Consider the following 23,702-nt stretch of genomic DNA (forward strand, 5'->3'; position numbering starts at 1 on the left):
CAGTTCTGTTTGGACCACGCTGGTATTTCTTCCCATTCCCCCCTTAATCCTTAGGCTTAGTGATCTGGAGTACATTCCACATCCTGAGCCTGAGTTGAACATGGGTTCAGTTGCATCACTGGATGCCTGCAGCAGAGGTTGTATCGTAAGCGCTTCTCACCATAGGCTCAGCCTCAATTGACTCTTTCCTACTTCTAGGTTTACACCAGCCATGCGCAATCGTAACATGGCCATTAACGCAACCTCCTTAACGTACAGGTTTAGAGGGGTCAGACCTGTAATCAATTCCACTGCCGCGGTTGTTGTTGTTCTTATGACTACTGTGATGTTTGAATAAGCCAATAGCTGTATGTGATATAATTTTTGGATGGCCATAATGGAGTACAAGTTTTTTGAAACATCCACTCAATGAGGGTATCAAATGAAAGGGTTTACTTGAAATAATGCAAAAGGAAGGCGACTCCAAAGTATATTCGTATATTGTTTTTTCAATGATGTCATTAGATGAACATCTAAATGTTTTGGTAATCCCGTATCACATCGAGTCTTGCGTTCATAAGGATTGTTTTTGACTATTTTACGTACAGTACAGAAAGAAATTTCGGTCAAATCTGATGTTGCTTGTAATAGTTTGTTTCCCTCGAAACCATTCAGATTCTTATATACAATGAAACATAGTCTCTGTACTTATGGTGCACTGTTTGGAACCTTTGGTGTAGTAATGAATATTACTGGAGTTCTTTCCCAACATCAAATCGTTATTTTTAACACCTCGACACGTGTTTCGATCACCAAGTGATCATCTTCAAGAGGAAGATCAAACTGGAAACTTTCCTAAGCCAACACTATTTATGCTATACAGGTATACAATACAGGTTAACCACACAGGTATACCACCCATACAGGTATACCATACAGGTATACACCCATAAATTAATTTTACATTTGCCTGTTATTGTACAATGTGTCCTTATGTAGAAATCAGTAAATCAAATAATATTATTTTAACAAGTTATAGCTTGCTGAAAATTGTTTTATATATAACTATAACATTTAAACACTACTAAGGACATATTGTACAATAATAGATAAGGCAAATGTAAAATTAATTTAGGGTGGTATACCTATATGGGTGGTATACCTGTATAGTTTACCTGTATAGTATACCTGCATAGCATAAATAGCGTTAGCTTAGGAATGCTTCCAGTTCAATATTCCTCTTGAAGATGATCACTTGGTGATCGAAACACGTGTCAAGGTGTTAAAAATAATGATTCGGTGTTGGGAAAGAACTCCAGTAAAATTCATACTCTCTGTGTTTAAATATTCAAATGCATCTGAATCTTATTCACTGGTATCTCTTTCTCGCATTGTTCACCATCGCTATTGGAATCACTACACAGGAAAAAGTCTGCGTTGTTATCACACTCGTTATTACTATTAGTACTTGTCCAAGGACGCCACATTTTAAACAGATAACAAAAAATTTAAGTAATTATAACTGCACCAATATTGAATTTGAACACTCAAATCGCGATCAGTTCCTAAACTGAACATTGACGACACAACGGCGATACTCATCCCCACATTCTATTCGTCACCGTAACATGACTTCAAATTTAATCCTATGACTCTTCAGCCAATCATAAAACTCGCCAATTTTCATTCCACGTGGACTAGTTCGCAGCGGTATTATTTCTCTTCATTGGTTTTTTGGCCTTTGAGATGCCGATAACTTTAAGTATTCACAATAAAGGTTACTTCGTAGCCCGGGAAATTCAAACATTCACTTAATTTTTTGAACAGTTTTCGTACGTGGTTGGTGTTAACTAATAAAATCTGAAATTAAAAACTGGAACGATAATAAATTCAATGGCACGGCCAAAAAGTATGCATTCATCTTCGATGAATAGAGAGCATGAATCAGTTTGCAAAAACATTTATATTTCTTGAGCAACAAACCTGTATTGGGACCTTCAAAGTCCTGATCTAGAAACTGAAATCTCCAAAAGCGCTCCAATCCACTTCGTCCATTCCTCCCACAGTATAGTCCTCAGCCGAATGACAGTAGACGGAGGAAGCAACTGGTACTATGGACGCGGATTCATGTGCGCACAGTGTCCCAACATGGGCTGCCCACGAGTTTTGGCCCCATCCCCATCCGTGACCCCAGTCGATGCAGACACCGGAGAGGACGGTGTGGTCTGCTCCATAGCTGCTGTGCTGTTTTGGGGGGGAAGTTTCTGTGGTGGTGGTGGAACTGCGTTCTTGGTGGCAGCATCCGTTTCTTACAGCCACTGCACAACCGTTGGATAATTGCTGACCTGGAAAGAAAGAGGAATCGATTGGAAAACATATTTAACTAGTCTTGCTACGGTAATATTTTGTTTAGTCAGTATTTTATCTGATCTTTTTCCAGTATATATGAGTATCTTGAAAGTGTCACTATTATATTTCATGTAAAGATATACTTGAGTCATATGGCAGATTGCTTGTCCTTGTTCATCTTTCACTACCTGAACTATTGTTCATGCTCTTTCTGGCGAGTGCTTTGGCTTGGGGTGTGGGGGTTGAGCAAACTGGCCATCGGATGTCTTCTTCCACGTAGCCTCGCTGGATATGGGAATGACAAAATCACTTGTGGTTCTGTTATTCCCTAGCTGCATGGCTTCCCAACGATGGCTTAATCCCAAGGTGTGTGTGTCAGTGCCGAGATGATGAATGACACTGAGCCTATCAGCTGTCTCTACGGAACCTACGAGATACCGGGCGCCCTCTCGTCGTCGTAGCATCGCTCTGTCACAGTAATGCGGGGCTCTGCCGTGATTGACCTTCATTCCCTAGCTACTCGTGGGACTTTCATGGACAGAGTAAACTCAAACAATTATTTCTGACGCTGAGTCTACAGAGGAGATGGATGCCAAGCCTACGACTCCAACTGACCTCCCTGTAAATTTAGTTCAGGAGCGAGAGCTTCTCAACACCTCAAATCCTGATCTAATAACTGAACCTAAAAAAAAAGTTTGGTGGTGCAGCCAGAAAACGACTGAGTCGTCTCTTCCAGAGCAGGGTACCTTATAAAACCGCTTTGCATCAAATTCTTGAACGACGTACGCAGAATATGTTTCAGGTGGAGGAACAAACCTCCCATGAGCAGGTAAGCAAACGTTTGCGCTCAAGTGAGGTTTCACCAGAACCAGAGGCGAAAAAGCTCTGCAAGGCTGAATCTAAGGCATCGTCAGGTGTAGCTGACGCCCAAAAACCCTCATATGGGAAGGTTGTCGCGAGTATCGAGGTGAAAATCTTACACCTTGACTATCCAACTACCTCATTAACGATGAAACAGCAGAGCATATACTTTGTGCCTGCCCCGCAGGGGACCGAATCAGGCTTTTGAAGTTTGGCAGAGCCGTACGCTTACCATCCGACCTGAAAGACCACTCACCATACAAACTAATCGGCTTCGTTAAGAAGCTTTTTTTATTTGGTCGAGTGTGGATAGGTGTGGGCCACAATAAACCTTTGCGGGTGGCGGTGGATAATCGAATAGCCCCATTCACTTTGGACCTAACCTTACTTAATCTACTTGGGTAATAGCTAGCTAGTACTAAAAGTATTTTTATCAAGAATGTGATGTTTTACATTCAACTTGAAGTTGTTATTCACTGCAATTCGTTTTATATGATTTGAATCCTCGATTTGAAATTTTCATTCTGTTGGTTTCCAACAGAGCATTTCTATGCTCTTTTACTCTTTTCGAGGAAGTGTTCACAGTTTGACCAATATACAATTGAGGAGGAGAAACACAAGTCAACTTATGCTTCTGGTCTATCCAGTACTTGAGTTTTGTCTTCTTCGAATTGTCCCGAATTTTTATTTGTTTTGTGAGCTATGGCGGTATTTCCAGAGTATCCAACCAGCAATACAGTTGATAATATCGTCTGGATCACTCAATATTCATAATATACTACTATCATTACATTTGAAGGACTCTTCAACTCTTTAAGGGTTTCGTGACTGTTGAGTTTTATTTTGAATAAGAATCACTTTGTATTTGTTTTTGACATTTTGAAAAATAGTTGAATGACAGTTTTTGTAAACAAGAAGAATAAAAAACCGCTTTTGAAGTAAAAAAGAAAAAGTTTGCGTTTTATTTATAGCAGTATATTCAGAAACGATAAACATTGTGCCGGTCTTCGAGCGGATATACTAATAGTGCACATTTCTAGGTAAATATAAACATTGTGCTGGTCCTTCAGCCTAGAGAACGGCAAAATGGAAACACGTAGCAAGACTGCCAAAGCAAAAAGCGAGAGTCATAAAAAGGATGTCACCACCATCAGCGAAGTTAGAAAAGTTGACAATGCTGAACGCGATGCCACAGAAGACAAGTTATCTGTAGTCTCGTCCAGTAGAAGCAGTAGAAATGATGGTGCACAGTCTAAATCGGCTTCAGTATCTTTATCTGTGAGATCCAATGCAAGTATTTATATGAGAAAACTCATGGAAGTCCAGGTAAAAGCTGACGAAAAAATGGCTATATTGTTGTCTAAGCAGTTCGAAATGGAAAAGCAAATGATTGAAAATAGGTTGGCATTAGAAAAAGCTAGACTAAGTGAGAAATTTGATTTGGGAGTAAGTAATACATACCGTTCGGAAGGTGACAACATTTCGTTCAGAAATTCACATCATTCAAAAGATGACGAGATTTCTTCTGTTGATTCTGAAGTGAAAGTGCGTAATTGGTTGCAAAATTCGGACGTCAAGAATATGACAGGTAAGAGGTCGTTCCACAAAAGTCAAATTGACAATACTCATAATAGTACAAGGGTTTCGTTCGAAAATAATACAGGGGCAAGACATACACATTATAGAAAAAATGAAGAAGCTTCAGGTGCAGAAATTAGGCAGTTGTTGGCGAGACAATCAATTGACAAAGATTTACCAATTTTTTCTGGAGAAACTATTGAATGGCCAAGTTTTTATCAACAATTCCTTTCAACAACTAACTTATTGGGTTTAACAGATGAAGAAAATATGTGTAGGTTGAGGAAAGCTTTGAAAGGGGATGCTAGACGATCAGTGGAGGGATTGTTGTTATCTATTTCATCAATCAAACCGATTATCGACATTTTGATTAGTAGATACGGTCGAGCAGATTTGATTGTGAAAAGTCTGGTCAATAAGGCCAAGAATTTTCACAATCAAATCTGCTCGACCGTATCTACTAATCAAAATGTCGATAATCGGTTTGATTGATGAAATAGATAACAACAATCCCTCCACTGATCGTCTAGGACATTTTATAGCTCTGAGCTGTCACTATACATATGTATATCATCCATTGACTATTTCAATAGCCATTCAATATCATTCATGTTATGAAGACTAGTTTTTGAAAATGATAACCAGAATCCCAACTGTCACACATTTCACTGAATAATTGGCCATATTTGCATTGAAACAATGTATAACAAATATAGCTCGGGATTCGTCCTGGAGAAGGATGCACACGTATCCCGGCATGTACTGGAACCCTGAATAAACACGGGACCGAAATACATGAATTTACATGTTTGTGGGTTGTTTTGGGTATGCAGTGTCATATTGATATACTTCGTAACTAGACCATTTTTCCATATATTTTATCTGTTGTTCTTCCTTCAGAAATGTGAGTAAGAACGGTTAAATTAAACTATATCTGAAAAGTACCGTAAATGGTCAATAAGAGGCAAGCTATAGAGTCTCTTACAACAGGAGCTTTCGAAATAACCTGATAATATAATGACAGATTCATTAAAATATGCGGAGGAATACATTTGAAAAAAGCTCAAAAATTGTTACTTCCAGAAAACAACTAATTGATAGTCCCAACCTTACTGATTAATGTTTTTTTTCGATCTTTTCTACAATGCAAACTAAAGACTCAACATTACCGTGGTTAATGTTTATATCCTGTGTCCAAATAGATTGGATGTTACGAAATTTTAAAAGTTGTTTTATTTGTTTCGTGTTATTTTTGGGATTATCATATTATTATTATTGTCATTAACAATAAAATTATCTAGAAGTTCAACTAGAATATCAGCGATGTGTATCTCTTTAGGTATAGTTCAAATAATCGATATAGTGGAATCAACCTTCCAACAACTCCTATTTGTTAATATAGTTAGGGAGCCAACTAATTTCGTTATTCAATAATCATTTCTGGTTATATAAAAATCACAATAACTATATAATATACATGCAATAAAAATATATATAATAATATACCGCGGTACACCCACTTTTTCTCTTCATTTCTCCAGCGATATTTCTGTAACTTGGAACATTGAATATGCTCACTAGACGACACTTTTTGAAATATTTGTAGAACAAATTCAACTTCCGGCTTTTCCGGAAATGACAACAACTTCTGATTTTCAAATGGAGCATCCTATATATTATCACAAGAACGGTTTCGGATGATCATGAGGAATCCAACTTCACCAGGTTTGATGGTGTTATCTATAATGACTACGGAGATATCGCCATTTATTTTATACATAAGCTCAATGAGTACGACAGAGAAACTTTTTCTAGAAGGTCAATCCAACTCTCTCTCATACTCATTGAGCTTATGGATAAAATAAATGGCGATAACTCCGTAGTCATTAGAGATAACACCATCAAACGTGGTATCGTTGGATTCCTCATGATCTTGTCCCATTTAAAAATCAAAAGTTGTCATTTCCGGAAAAGTCGGAAGTTAAATTTGCTTTACAAATATTTCAAAAAGTGCCGTCTAGTGAGCATATTCAATGTTCCAAGTTTCAGAAATATCGCTAGAGAAATGAAGGAGAAAAAGTGGATGTACCATAAGTCTGTGTCACACGGTATAATGAATGTTTCATTTATATAGGTGAGTGGGAAAGCAGGGATTCAAATAACATGGTGATAATTGTAAATGCTTGTGAATACATTACTTTTTCAATCCTTTTCTGCCAGTCTTCTTTGGAATTAGATACTTCTTCTTTGATTAGCTCCATTACCTTTTTATCAAATCAAATGTAGATTCTTATGTACATTGAAACATACTCTTTGTGTTTCAATATTCAAATGCATTCAAATTTTATTCACTGGTACCTCTTTTTCGCATTGTTCACCATCGCTATTGCAATCACTACACAGGAAAAAGTCTGCGTTGTTATAACACTCGTTATTACTTTTAGCACTTGTCCAAGGACGCCACATTTTAAACAGATAATAAAAATTTCAGGAAATACCAAACTCAACTCAAGAAACTTAGGGCACTAACACAGAAACAACAACATATCATACACAGCGAATCAGTCGAACCAGATATCCAGTTCAGCGAAAGAATCAAAGTAGAATTTAACAAAGAGGAAATTTCAAAAATGTCCAAGGGGCCGAAATATACATCAACAATAATCAATAAACAAACAGATAATAGAGATATAGGGGCATACAAGATAAAATGAAGTGATTCAGAACCATCCATTCTCTTTATCAAACAGTAGAGAAACAGGCATAATGAAAAGTATACAACAAAAACGGAGAATCACCAACAAGAACCCCTCTCACCCTAAACTATATGACCTGATAAAAACACATAAAGAGGACAAATAGTCCGGTAAGAGAACTAGGAATACGTCTTAACAAGTTGTTCAGAAATATTACCAATTTCGTCCCACCTCACAGCATTAAAAATTTACTGACTTTAGTATAAGACATAAGGAACCAAACCACGCCACATAATTCAATTTTAGTTTCATTCGATGTAAAGAGTATGTTCTCCATCATACCGTACAAGCCCCTCATTTTAGACATATTAGATCAAGTCAAAGTGGACCATATCACATCCTTTGAAGTTTTAACAGCTTTCGATGGGTGCCTAAATCAGAGCTACCTACAGTTCAACAAGAAATTTTATAAACAGGATTCAAGTTGACCAATGGGCTCACCCCTCAGTCCACTTTCAGCAGACATATTTATGAACAACTTGGAGACCACTATAGTAAACTCCGACCTGGGTAAAGAACATATTCATTTTAGGTACAGATATGTAGATGAAATTCTCGCCTGTTTCAGAGGTCTACACGACAGTTGAACCAATTTATGACATTCATGAACAATCTCAATAGCAACATTCAGTTCACACTCGAAATAGAGAAAGAGAAACAGATAAAATTCTTAGACCTGGCCACACACAATCAGAATGAATTCAGTGTTTTCAGAAAACCTAGCTATACAGACGTCACCATCTCAAGCGATTCTTTCCATCCAGAATTCTCACTGCCTTTGTCTGCAGACAATCTAGCTAGGGAAATTGATATAATTACCCAGATAGGTCATAATAATGGTTTCTAAAGGATGCGGAAATTCTGCACTATGCAAGGAAGGGTTGCAGTATCAGTATCCTTGGAAATTCACAAATAAAGATGGCGGGTGCAACCTGTTAAATGATCAAATCGATTTAATTTACTTCGGGTTTTTAATTGGCACATCCGCAATGTGAACTGTGAATTCAGATAATCAATCAAGTCAAGTACCTCTAGTTCTATTGGTTCCTACAGGGGTGGTATATAATGGCGAATGTGATGAATCATTGTTAGTTTATTGTATAAGTTTGAAAATGTCCGTATAGGACGGAATTGCAGAAACATTAGTTACAAATAAAAGTGGTAAAAAACATATTTCAACACTCAAATCGCGATAAGTTCCTGAATTGAACACGACGGCGATAACCATCCTCGCATTCCTCGATTTCTATTCGTCACCGTAATATGACTTCAAATTTAATTATTTGACTCTTCAGCCAAAATTATTCAATTCTACAGTGGACTAGTTCGCATCTGGTTCATTTCCATGTATTGGTTTTTATGAACTTTGAGAGTGCTGCCAACTTTAAGTGTGCACAGTATCATTTACTTCGACTATAAATATTCATTTGCACTATATGTATGGCCAAGTAATTCATGGACAAGGCCTTCAAAGGGCCTATACGGAATAATGTATATCCACAATATTGTGATATTCACTATGCTTCATTCCCGTGAGAAATATTATCATTTTTTGTGAATGAATATTATTATCATCATTGATCCTTTCCATTCTCTTGATTAGAGCACCGTGTATAGATAAATGTCCTTACCTCAAATGTTCGCCAGTAAAAAAATTGTAGAAACACTAAGACTAAGACGGAAATAACTACGAAGTCTCATAACCTCAAAGTTCATTGGATTGTTCCTTATTACATCCTCATTCATCCAACCCTACCGAATATGACGGAGCCCAGATTACCCCCGAAAACTTCGACGATTTGTATGGAGAACAGTTGAAGTCAAGTTATACATATAACTTTGTTTTTGAGTGTGTTTTCAGAGCTCCTGATGGCATTTACAGAACTTTGCGGAAGATTAATGGTGGTATATAACACCTGAATGTTGCGATTCATCATTCTGCATGAAAACCCTCGAATGCGCGGTTAATGAGATGTACGAGGGTTTTGTTTCAGTCGAATATGGAATATAATTCGTAGAATCGTTCAGCGTGGAAAGATGGAAAATATTGTCCCGTTATGTGTTTATTTGGGTCAGGATGGAAAGAAAAATTTATGGGATTTTTCAGGTGAAGCTATATTTTATGAAAATCACCCCAGTAACAATTTTACTCAGAATTACGTTACTTTGTCCTTTGTTCACGTTTTATGCACCTCATATTCACCAATGTGAGAAGAATTTCGAGGTAAATTAGACGTCAAAAATTGGAAAATCATGAAGATGGGATTTTTCAGGTAAAACTCCCTAGTAACATTTTATTTAGAATTAAGTTACTTCGAACTTTGTTTACGTTTTATTTTCACCTCGTATTAACCAATGTAGGAAAAATTTGGAAGTAAATTACCCGTCTAAAACTGGAACTTCAGGACATTTCAACTACTCGGTTCAGGGCTGCAATTATTGAAAGAAATTGGGGGATTCTTCACCTCCACATTCACTCACAAGAGAGAAAAACAATCAAGTTTCATCATATGTATACTATCTACCTTCTTCAACCTCTTAAAAATTTCTCAACATCAACATGCCATTGCCATTGTCGTTGTTATGCTTTCGCTATGCTATTTCTATGCTAGTGATACCACTACGTTAGTCCTATCACTACAATATCTCTATTGATATGTTATTGGTATGCTATTGCTATGTCAATGGTATGTTATTACTATGCTATATCCAGATCATTACTATGATATTGCTACGCTATTTTCGTGCTATTTCTATGCTATCAACATGTTATTGATATGCTATTAACATGTTATTGCTATGATATTGCTATTTTATTGATTTGCTATTGTTATGCTATTGTTATGTCACGGTTATGACAATACCTGCCTCACTCACAAGAGAAATAAACATTCAAGTTTCTTTATATGTATACTATCTACCTGCTTTCACCTCTTATGATTTTTTCAACATAAATATGCCATTGCTATTGCCGTTGTAATACTTTCACTATGCTAGTCCTATGCTAGTCATATTTCTACGCTAATCCTATTACTACACTATCTCTATTGCTATGTAATTGCTATTATATTACTATGTCTTGCTATTACTATGCTTTGCTATTGCTATACTATCGCCACGCTATCACTTCGCTTTGGTATTGCTATGCTATCGCTAGACTGTTACTATGCTTTGCTATTGCTATGCTGCCGACAGGTTATCACTATACTGCCTCACTCACAAGAGAGAAAAACAATCGAGTTCCATCATATGTATACTATCTACCTGCTTTAACCTCCTATAATTTTATCATCATGAACATGTCAGTGCCATAGCCGTTCTTAAGTTTTCACTATGCTATTTACATGCTAGTGATATTGCTAGGCTGGTCCTATCTCCATTACCACGCTATTGGATATTGCTATGCTAGTGCTATGTGATTGCTCCGCTATTATTATGCTAATGCTATGATATTTCTACGCGATTGCTATGCTATGCTATTGTTATGCCATGAAGCGATGATAATACCTGTTTCACATATGAAATAATTACATGGAAAATGACTGCATATGCTGACTTCCCAACAAAATTTTCTGCAAAGTATTTAAAAAAAATTCTAGGCGAAAAAAAGTTCTCGCTTGACACATTCACATGGAATGGTAATCCATTTTCAGAATTTCGGACATGAAAAGAAAAGGCGCAACCAGCTTTTGACTGTATTTATAATATAGCTCCAGAAGGATATGCTTCATTATCAACATTACCATATATTGATGTATAAAAACACATGTCTGTTCTTTCACTCTTATGTGACATTCCATTATCAAATTATCAGGTTACCTGTAATTCAATATTCAATAAAATTTTCTGTAAGTTACTTTTTGGCCAACAATTAGGAATAGTCGTTAATTATCCTCGGGAATTTCACTTTAGTTAATTCAGACTGTCCTGTGGACAGATGAACCAAACAACTTTGTGATAATGTCTTCATGGTATATCAGTAGGTATCCAATGGGTGAAATAAATGTTCAAATGACTCATATTACCTATTGATGTGCAAATAAGTTGATGACTGGACGTATCAGTCTTTCCAACAGCGTTTTCATTTCTTGATCATGGAGTTCATACATTCGTCAGAACAGGACTCTGCTGTGATGATCTCTACCAGGGTCCGCAAATCATCAATTATATATTGAAATTTGTTGCTACAAAACACATGACATTTTAATGGACGAGACTTTAAGGCAACCTTATACATTAATGAAAGAATTGAAAAATATTTCATAATCTCTTTCTCTCACCTCCAATGAGCAATTTCAGTAAGATTTCTGTAAATATGAAACATCATTTTGTATTTTTGAACCTCTACCTCTATGCACGCCTGATGAGGATTCATGCTTTATTAGAACAAGATACTTTGATGACCTGTTCACTAGTCACTCATACATAGTGGTTATATTGCTTTTCAATGGCTATATTTTAGAAGACAATAAGGCAGACTTGTCAAAAGCAGGTTGTGCATTCGAAAATATGACTACAAATTCATATTCTGAATTTGCTGGGATCAATTCAAATGTCAGGTGCACGGACAGTTTTGAATCTATTTGCGTAGGACCAATTCCATGAATTTTGTGAAAGCAAATTGATAGTTGTCAAACGATATGAGTAAATACTGATATTATTTATCGATTCAGTTGAATGGAGACATACAATCTATTCGAGTATAATTATAGGGGAAGGTACAATAGTATCAATCAACAATTTCAAATAGATTTTGAAAACACAAGATTCACACTTTGATTCTGAAACATGTTTTTTTTATTAACAACTTCATTCTGAAGAAATGAATATTTATTTTGAAAAGGTATATTTTTAAGAGAAATCAATTTCTGGGAGAAAAAGTTTTCGAAGTAAAAACTCCTCCATCAATTTCGAAAAATTAACGCTGAACAAAGATGTGTATACTTCTATGTGAACGCTGAATTATACGAAAAACACTGTTCTCTATTCCGTTTGTATTCAAAACATTCGTAATGGAATCGATTCAAATATCATTAACAGGATTCCTACACAATATAATTATTAAAAGAGGTGAAATTTTCACCAACATAAAATAATATCATCCTCACTGGTAGGCATCCCAATTTTTCGCCGTAAAACACTTGTTTTATCGGCTCTTCAGTAGCAGATACGGATGAAATCATAAGAAAAAACTCTCAATTCGTTCATAAAGTTACGACTTTTCGTCACGGAATGGGTTGAATCCACCAATGTCATCGATGACAATACGTAAATAACACTCATTCGCTTATTTGATTAAATCCCAGCCAAAGGGCACAGAAGGAAGAGGCCAAAAACTTTCTTTCCCATAAATATTCATCATGTTTCAATACCTTTCGGTATCGTGCACTTCAGTCGTCTCGTATCCCCACTAAAATACCTAGAGGCGTCATATCAGGTAACCTAGTGGGCTATTCTCAAGAACCACGTCTGCCTATCCACTAGTTTAGATGATTGATATACCTAAACGAGTTCCCAACTTAGGTTTCAGTAAGATGAGAGTCTTTCCCATTGGAACGAGTTGGTTGGAAAGTGGCTGGAATGGAATCATCCTAACCGCTGGCTGTGCTAACGTTACCCTCATTATGGCTCGCTATAATACCAGATATAATGGATATTAAATTTTGTACAAATCTACGCCACATGAATGAAGTTTCAACTGCTGTATGAAATTTCTGATCTTCAGTGAACATTTAAATGGAAGTACTTGTTTCTTAAACGTAGTCAGTTTTCACTGGTTTCACTGGCAAAAAAGACAATAATAACATGACTCATATTTTTACGATTTATCCCAGACCCTTTAGCTGTATCATCGTTATATCCATTAAAGACAACTTTGAGAATATTTAGAAAGGTTGTTACATAAATATCTTACGTAATTTTATCATACCCATTATTACCCGGAGATTTTTCCATCGTCTACTAACTGAGATATCTTTGAAATATACTTAATATAAATACGTTGTCATGTTTGCTTATATACTCATTTTCATTCCTCCTCCGATGTAGTATACATAAGTTTTTTACTTCCAAGTATATAAAAAAAACAAATGTAACATTTTTAGAATTTTTCCACTCGTTGTCGCTTTTCAGCCGCTCTGTGTTAACAGGAAACGTGAAAGATTTCTATCTTGTGAATTATGGCCTCCGGATGGAAAGTTAGGTATATAAAGGTTTATTTCTCTTCCAAGTGACACGATTCTTTCCTGGAAAATAACCGCCTGGTTCTGCACTCCTACCTATTATCTTCCACTCATTCATTTTTATTACGCTAGGGGTGTTTTATTTGTCTGTGTACGTGCTGTAAAATAATTCATCTGGAGCTACCCTTTACATTTTATAGCTGACATTTTCAAACTAGGAGGCTATTGGAAGTGAATCAAATTCGGTTCCACGACAGACTAGATTCAATTAAATATTTTTCCATGATGTGTTTGTGAAATTTTGATAAAAGACGGGAAATTATTTTACCATATTGACATTTTTCCAACGTGTATTGATATTCTCCAAACTATAGTTGAGTCAAGGGTGTGAGATTTATTTTCAGGAGCAAAAATTATCAAGTTTCCACTGATAAAACAATTTTATTCTCCAGTTTGACGTCATTTGATTCGAAATTGAATGGAAATTTCTAGATACAGAAACAGCAGTATTGAATATTATTTCACGAATACAAATCAAAGTTGGGAGCAATAACAAGCATTACCTCTTGCTTTAGATATTTCTTAATATACTGTTGTCAAAAAGTTCTTCAATTTTGGCATGCTCCCAGAAAGCTAGTTTCAAAATGATTTGATCAACAGGACAGATATGTTTATATTGGAAATTATAGAAATATTTGAATGTTTGAATACGGGGTACTACATGGATCTATTCTGAGACCTGTTGTAACAAACACTCAATATCCTAACGCTGGCCCTGATGGTCCTTGCCTTTTCAACTGAAGACAACTTGAGAAGGGTAAAAAAAGGATCAACGCCAGACAATTGAAGTCGATTATAAATAAAGACTACCACCCATACTTCATATCATTTGATTCCAAATCTGTATAAACTCTTTCGAGTTGAAATGAGAAATGAAATTATTTTCTGTTATCTGCAGTTATTTATTTGTCAAATGAACTGGACAAAATCCAAAGGGAAATTTATGAAGACATTTATAAAATTTCTTCTTGACTTCAACAACATAAATTAATGGCAAGTTCCAATAAATCAATATGAATTCATTAGGAAGCATTGAAGAACAAAACATTCGAACTGAGGTCGAATCGATTTTTTCAAGAGAAGTTACACAGGAAAGTAAGTCGTTCCTGCATACCACATACTAACTACCGAAATAAAATTAGAACTGCTGCAGGAATGCGAAGCACTTCAATTTGCAACAAACAAAAAGCAGCCAATTAAGAATATCGTACAGAACTTATTTCCTGCATGTAAACAGGAGACGGGACCTCTTATCCTGCAACTCATTTTTCTCTGTTTCAACGAAAAGCAAAACTTTTTGGCAATCTCCCATGTGAAGCGACCTAGAAAGTTCAAGTTCCAATTTCCTGCACGCCAATGAATCCGGTCAATATCCTGATTTCGTAGATGGAACATACAGACTGAAATATTTGTTTTTCTCCCAAACAAACAAATAAGGGCAATCGATACCACCTCAGCGGTTTTGTTCGACAAGGAAGTTCTCCAAACTTCGGTTATGGATGATAGCAATTCAGCGATATTGTGGTATTTACTTAGATATGGAAATTTTATGGGTCTGATTCAAACACATGATCTGATGAAATGAAAACAAAAAAGTTTGTAACGACGTATTGCGGAGTGTATATTGAATCAGCAATGGTAGTGAGTTCAACATTAGTATAGTCGAAGTTATCTTTATTGTGAAAAGTTGAAACTATCGGCATCTCAAAGGCCAATACAGAGAAATAATGCAGCAACGAATTAATCCCCGTGGACTCAAGAATTGGCGGTTCATATTGGATAATTTTTACCAACCGAGTTTTATGATTGGCTGAAGAGTCATATAATTTAATTTCAAGTCATGTTACGATGACGAATAGAATGTGGTGATGTGTATCGCCGTTGTGTTTTCAATGTTCAGTTCAGAAACTGATCGTGATTTGAGTGTTAAAATTCGATATTGGTGCAGTTATAATTACTTAAAATTTTTGTTATCTGTTTAAAATGTGGCGTGCTTGGACAAGTACTAATAGTAATAACGAGCTGATAACAACGCAGACTTTTTACTGTGTAGTGATTCCAATAGCGATGGTGAACAATGCGAAAAAGAGATACCAGTGAATGAGATTCGGATGCAGTTGAATATTGAAACACAGATAGTATATTTCAATGTATGCAATAATCTACATATCAAGTTTGTTTTCGAGGGTAAGTAACTATTACAAGCAATATCAGATTTGACCGAAAATTATCTCTCAACTGTACGTAAAATAGTCAAAAACAAACCTTATGACCGCAAGATGCGATGTGATACGGGATAACCAAAACCTTTAGATGATCATCTAATGAAATCATTGAAAAACAATTTACGACTGTTACAAAAGCAATGACATTCCTACAATTGAAATCATAAGGAAGAAATTGAATACTTTCGGCCATAACATGAGCTGCTGTGAAAAACTCTTCAGAATTGGATAAAGAAACTAGGAATTAGATTCAAAATAATAAACAAACGTCAAGCAGTTATGGAAAGCAGAAGAAAAGTGGAATTGCGTAACAAATACTCAGAACAAATAACTATGTATAGACAAGAATAACGACAAATTTTCCATTTGGAAGAAAATGACACTGACGACACAGTTACGAAAGGGTGGACTGATGGTTCGAGATTGTGTAGGCCTAACATGCCTGCAAACAAATAATCGCGACTAATCAGTGTGCAATGCGGAGGAAGTAAAGGATGGGTTCCAAATTCGTTGAAACGCATTGTCAGTCATAGTTATCAATTAGCAGTGCTACTATCATCAATAATTTCACTTACGCTGAAATGGCTGACATGCTTCATCAGTAGAGTAGCAAATGAAAATGCGGAAGAGGCACGTGAAATTTACCAGGAAAGATATCTTAATAGAGTAATTTCATGTGCTGAAACATTCAGAACGCTACATGCAAGATCATGTGAAACTCGAAGTTTCAAAGAAAATGCAGGTGGTAGAAGACCAGAAACTGTAACAACGCCTGAATCAGAAGAAGCTATACTTGATGCGATAAAAGAAGATTTTTCAAATAGCACCAGGAAGATTGCACTGCAGCTGTAAGTCAGCCCAAAAACCGTATGGAGAGTTCTAAAAAAGAACCTCTTATACCCGTTTCACATACAGCAGGTCCATGCTCTACTGCTTCGGGATTTTTACCCAAAATTAATGTTTTGCAGGTGGTTGATTCAGACAATAATTATTTTTTGCCAAATATTTCATTTAAGGACGGAGCAAATTTTTCACGAGATGCAATTATGAACTTTCACAATGACCATTTTTAGTTGTAATGTTAGATTCGTTTTCAAAGAGAAAGACATTACATTACATTTGGATATGTTGATTTCTCTTCCGACACTAGTTAATATGATTTATATTCAATGCGAGACGTACGCAATCGTCATAAAATATTATATAGTTAAAGAGTTTCAAGTCATCTGCATACATACATATCTGGCTATATATTCGATAGACTTGAGACCATTGAGTTGGATCTACTACTTACAGTTGTAAAATACGATTTGAAGAGAGTAATTGAGTCACTGGATAACCCTAAAGTTGAAAAAGTTGAGCAGGATACTATGGTCAAGTTTGTCGAATGCAGTGTAGATGGCATCAATCTGAGACTCACAATCAATACCCTCCGCAATACATTGAGTGATTGATACAAGATTGGTGATGGTTGAACGTCCTTTCATGAAACCGTGTTGATTGGGGCTAGTAATGTTGCTAACATGCCAGTAGATTGTCTTCTCAAGAAGCATTTCAAACACTTTACAAACGTTGCATATGATAGAAATTGGTATGTAATTTTTTATCTCACTTTTATTTTATTTTTTGAAAATTGGGCAGACTTTCGTCATTTTCCGTATTGATGGTACAGTTGATGTTTTCAGGAATATATTGATTAGAGTTGTTAGTGGTTCAACCAGAGATGAGGCACAATCACTAATGATGAATGCGGAATATGATCGGATCTGCAGTAAATTTAGGCTTTGATTTTTTAGGGTATGATAAACATCTTCATTACTGAAGTTTTTGATAACTAGGGTGAGAATCTCAATACTGTTGTTCGCATGGTCACTTGATGTTGACACTATATAAGAACCACTGAAGAAATCTGCAAAACCGTCAAGAATATTTGAGGGATTTTCAGGAGAATTCATGTGAAATTTTGTCTCCGATTCCATTCCAACATTTTGACTTGTTAATGAATGACCAAAACTCGCTCTCAGTTTTCTGATTTGATATTTTGTGAGTTATTCCAATGGCTGTTTTGATTGATACAGTTTACCAAAATAATTGAATTATTCACTTGATTTTACCGTGTATTAGGGAAAACCGCATCCAAATCTCTTTACACAGTTTTTGAATTAGTGCGCACACACATAAACAGACAAGTACAACATTCTCTGTTGATCAGCATGAACCAATATGTATAGATTTATTGAAATATGGAGCTACCAAAATACATGATATTGAAATGAACAATGTGATATCAGCAAAGTATTACGATTTTTGTGTTATGAATTCAAATCTAAGGATTATTTGAAGTTACATCAATCTATACTACTATAATGCATTTTTTCTGATGCCCATGATTATGAGAGACTTCACAATCACTTTCTTTCTCTGCAACCACCTACAATAACCCCTTAAATCGATGAACAAATATCTAAATACATCTTGTAACCACTTTACAACTTGCCATATTCACGGCGGTCAACCCTGTGTTCTTGGAACTTTGATATGCAAATGGAGCAGAGAGGTTGTTGAAACAGCAAATTGCTGCAAAACACAGCGAGAAGTCTCTAAGGAAATCAGCTTTGGTTTTGTTTGGAATCCAGAAGATAAAAGGCATCACTCAAGAAATATTTACCGTTATTAATTCACAGGTTTCTCTAGCGGAATATTATCTTCTCAACCAACTCTTATTAACTTTAGAGGTAATGAAGTGAAGCAATTTTATGGAATATTTCAACTTGGAATGATGAAGTACGCTTCATTAATTGAAAAGAATTGGCTGATATTCGATGAAAATCTCTATTAAAACTGATTAATACACTTTATCATATGATTTTCACCATAAAGAGTCCTACAAAAACCAAGGCACGTGTTTCGCTATACAATAGCTTCCTCAAGTGTAAAAAACGCTTAAAGTTATACACTTTATTTCTGAGAAATCATAAACAACGTGCTCTAACTATTAGAGTATCAGTATATGACTATCATATTGATAAATAATCAGTATAGAGGAAATTTATGAAGAAAAACTTGCAACAGCCACAGTTCAGGAGCAGATATCATTACTTGAAATAACATATATGTACAGGGTGGACCAATGGAACTTTTCATGCCAATTTTTGGGATGTGAAATTTGAAAATGAGCTCGAACGCGTCGAGGGAACGCGTTGAGGGAAACAAAATTTCTGAACTGATCTAAAAGAAGTGATGCCTTCTGAAATCTCATCTACTTATTTATAATATTTTGATTTTGACTCATTATCTTTGTCAATAACAAAATCAATCATTGTTTTCTTGATGAAAATACCGAGTAATTGAAGTTTTATGTTTGATAATCAGGTGTTCACATCAAATTTATCTTTCAAACTGTATGAGGTGAAAGGTATGAATGTTCTTTGATGAAAGCCAATCTTCAAACCAACTCCTCAATTATTATTGATCCTTTTTCAGCTTTTTTTTTAAAGACTGCCAATCCTTGTCTACATGTTCAATTGATGTTTCGTCAGCAAAACTTACCAGATCTCCTTCTTCTTTGAGGCTATCATTTATCTTAGCTCTTTGAACTCTTTGTTGTAGAGTGTTTTCTAAGAAAACCAAAAAATGCTTATCATTTTGACTTGACTTGTGTTGATACACAGATCAGGTTATTTCGATTTCAAATTGCATTTTCTTGTAAACTGGGCCTTCAGGGCGAAGATAACGTTTAGGATCTATTCACCTCCAAGAAATAATTAAGCTCGTGGCATCTAATCACCTAACAGAATTAACTCATTGCTCGGAAGTGACGAAGCATAAGCTAAGGAAGTTCGTGAACTCTAAGAAGTTGTGAGTTTACAACATATATCACTTGACATCTGGGAGCTTCCCATCCTTCCTAATATTGCAACCAACCTCGAAATTGGTTGAATTTCGGGACAACGTAATGTATCTCGCGGAGAGGCAATGAAGTGTAGCATGTGAAATTGGTAAAATGGCTTTGATAATGGAAACGGACTGGACTGGAAAAGTTCCTTGATGTTCTTGCCGTATCAGTCATTCTAGAATCACACTGACTGTATTATGAACTGTACAAAGTCGAATTGAGGTCAATATCAATGTGATCAATCTAAAACCCACAAAGGACACCCTCCGCGTGGGTATCACTGTTTTATTCACAATATTCACATTGTGAATCAGAACAGTGAGAGTAAAATGGATTTGATAATTCAGTTTACGAAAATGTAAAGATGTGGAATCTTAAAAGTTAGAAATGTGGAAATGTGCAAATATAATCATGTAAGAATGTAAAATGGTAATATGTAGACTTGAAAATGCAAAATATTTAGAAATGATAAACGTAAAAATAAAATTGCAATCATCCAAAAAATTATAAAAATTGCAACAAATGTTGGGCTGTAGAATGTGCCATTATTGGCCATGATTTCACAATATTGATGATGGAAAGAATCTTATAAAAATATTTGACAAATAAATAACTCCCTTCACTAATGAGTGATATTTTTTGCTAGTATCTTTTTCTCAAAACTATTTTTGACAGATCACGTGTTAATTGTGTCTTGTGTCATTATCAAACAGGCAACAGGTGTTGCTTGTGCGTGGTGTAAATAAATTTTTATAACTTCAGATACTAAAATTAATAATGAGTATAAGGTTAACAAAAGGGTGAAATGAATATATACAGAACATTCAAAAACTTTGTAGAGGTGTAAGTATATATAAAATTAATCATATGTGGTATAAATAATCATTATAACAATCATAAGAACATCCGAGACTTTTATATATAAAATGAATCACATGTACGAGAAAAATCACTCGGATCACAAAATAATTGGAGACGTGTGAGGATGAAATAGATCACATGGGAGGTGTAAATAAAAATTCTTACAAGTTGGAAATTGTCTTACAAGAGCGTAACGGCGAGTAATTTTTTTTAAAATTTAATTAGAACATTTCAAATGGCATCATCAAATATTCGACCAATTTTCTCACGAGGTTGACTTCTAATTAATTTATCGACCGCTTTTTTCAGATGTGAAAATGATTCTAGGGAATGTATGCTATCTGGTAGGGAGTTGAATACAGTTGGTCCCAGAAAATTATAGGACCTCTGACCTACATTCTTGGTATGGTATGATATATTTATTTTTGTGAGGTGTGATATACTCATGGCTTGGCCGACTTAGTTTTCTCTTTTCCTTGAATTGATTTAGCACAAGTGTCTCATAAAATAATTGTGTTAGGTCGAACATCCCAGATTTCTCATACAACTTGTCACTACTATAGCGGAGAGACTTGTTCAACATTAGTTTTAAGAATTTCCTCTATATTGCGTTTAATGGATACAGGTAAGTTTTGGATACTCCTTCTCATCCTATTAGGCAGTATGTCAAATGACTTTGTACAAAACTATAATAAACTATTTTTTTTTGTTTCAGGTCCAATCTGTTGTTAAGTTGGCGGAACTTATAAAGAATAGTTCTTAATTTTTTCCCTAAATAATTTATATGGAAGTTCCATCTCGAATGAGAATCTATTAAAACTCCTAAGTATTTTATATTTGTCGTTGAAGATATTCTGAATGTATTTTTAATATAGTTATGAATTGATATTGTGGCAAGGAAGATTTATAATTATAGAAAAGTAAGGAAAACGCCTTGTTGAAATTTAAGGAAAGTTGTTTGTAATCAAACCAATCTTTAATCATTTCCAGGTTCTTTTCTGCTTGTTCTTTGACCTCAAGCCAGGTTTCCCCAGAGTAGAAAACCGCAGTGTCATCTGCAAAACTAGTTATTTCACCTGACGATCCTAGAGAAAATAATTGGTTCACATATATACAGAATAGTACCGGACCTAAAACCGTTCCTTGTGGTACTCCATATCAATTTTCCTTTCAGTACTCTTTATATTTTGAATTCTCACGATTCGTTTCCGATCTGTCAAATATGATTTTAATAATTTGATTGCGTTCCCTCTTATTCCAATGTTCTCCAGAGTGGTTAATAGTATGGTGTGTTTAAATGTGTCAAATGCTTTTGATAAATCGATGAAAACTCCAATTGACGGTTTGCTTCTATCTAGTGCTTTGTATATGCTATCAGTTAGCTGCATTTTGGGTGCATCGCCCTTCCTGAAAACCAAATTGTGATTTTGATAATATTTTGTGTTTTTGGATAAATGAATTTAGTCTGGATTTATTTAACTTTTCTATAATTTTGCTGAAGTCTGTTATTAATGAAACTGGCCTGTAGTTAACCACTTCCTCTCTGCTTCCACTTGTATATATTGAAGTTACTATCGATGTTTTTAAGCATGATGGAAAGTTTCCAGTTTCTACACCCTGATTGAAAATATGATTTAACGCCTTTGGGTTATTTCTTGTGGGGTCATGTTGAGGCTCATGTCTACAGGAATGAACCAGAAACAACTGACGCTCTGGGAGCCAATATTGAAGCATTTATACGTGAAATACCGGTCTATATGTTAGAGGAAGGGTGTCAAAATTGGACCTTGCGCATGGGCCATCTAAAGCGGAGCCGCGGACCACATTTGCATGAAATCATCTCCAAACATTGAGCTATATTGATCGTTTTATCGATTCCATTAATGATTCCATCAATTTTTTAAAATGTTTTGTGTTGTTTTGTAAATCAAATCCTATACTGCTTGAAAAATCACCCGTTAGTTCCCATTTCAGTAGGTAGTTTCAACAGTGTTCTTACATGGCATAAATACGTTTAGTGATGAAGGAACACTCACTAAGGCCTTGCATGGGCGTGGGTGTTCTTTCATCTTTTATGGTTATTGAATAATTAGATGTATAATACACTAGACTTCGAATAGTGTATTCAACCCGTAGACATATACATATTTTTGCTGCATTTGAGGAACACTTGAGTAATGTATGCGGTTTAAGGGGCATAAGAAAAAATACAAGGATATTTAAGGAATATGAACATGAACCCATTTCCTCTGGGTAAGTATAGTAAGGCAATTGACCGCATCAATTAATCGATGTGAAGAAATTCTATCTGTTTCTGAAATGAAACATTTGACATCTTTTTTGAATGAAACAGTTGTCGCTGCAAGTTTGATTTTCAGAGGTGAGTAATTGTAGAGACGTTTTGCAAGATGAATATATGTTCTCTGAACGATTGTTTTTATTGAGCATGTCGTGTTTAGTTGCGCATATTGCTGAACTTATTTCTGTAGAAGCTCTGTCCTCTGGTTTTCAGTAATTCTTCCTAAATTTTGCTGTTTTCCTTTTGGAGATTTGTTGACAGATTTCATACATATTTATTGACGCACTTCTCGAACGAATTCAGAGCATCTGCTCATGAGCAAAGTATATTTCATACCAGTAGTCCCCGAAACAACTTTTCCAGCACATCTCGCTTGTTGTAATGCGATTTTTCCAACTTCCCAATGTTGTTCAGAAGTCGTAACGAAATGTATTCATTTTTTGATGTATTGCTTTGACAGTTATCTGTATAAATTACCAGAAACAAACCCAAATACAATTCTCTTTGTGATATGAATTTTTCGGAATGAGTTTCATTAGATTCGACCTTTCAGTGGCAGGAAACAATAATATCACTCTCGAATGGATGACGAACTGACGAACAGTACAATTGACGAGAGTTGATGAATTGACAAATTCAAGTAGGCTTTGAAACAAA

General features: G+C 35.5%; 1 protein-coding gene across 1 annotated transcript in view; it reads right to left on the reverse strand.

Moving 5' to 3' along the window:
• The window catches only part of LOC111515682 (uncharacterized), a 145,272-nt gene that overhangs the window by 18,049 nt on the left and 103,521 nt on the right, over positions 1-23,702 (reverse strand). Inside the window, exon 7 of the mRNA XM_023171892.2 lies at positions 1,963-2,324. Coding sequence (XP_023027660.1) covers positions 1,990-2,324 — 335 coding nt within the window. The 3' untranslated portion in view covers positions 1,963-1,989. The remainder of the gene's footprint in view (positions 1-1,962; positions 2,325-23,702) is intronic.

Source organism: Leptinotarsa decemlineata, unplaced genomic scaffold (assembly GCF_025532065.1).
Source record: "Leptinotarsa decemlineata unplaced genomic scaffold, Ldec_3_MD MMD2_tig00001719_RagTag_RagTag, whole genome shotgun sequence".
NCBI lineage: Eukaryota > Metazoa > Arthropoda > Insecta > Coleoptera > Chrysomelidae > Leptinotarsa > Leptinotarsa decemlineata.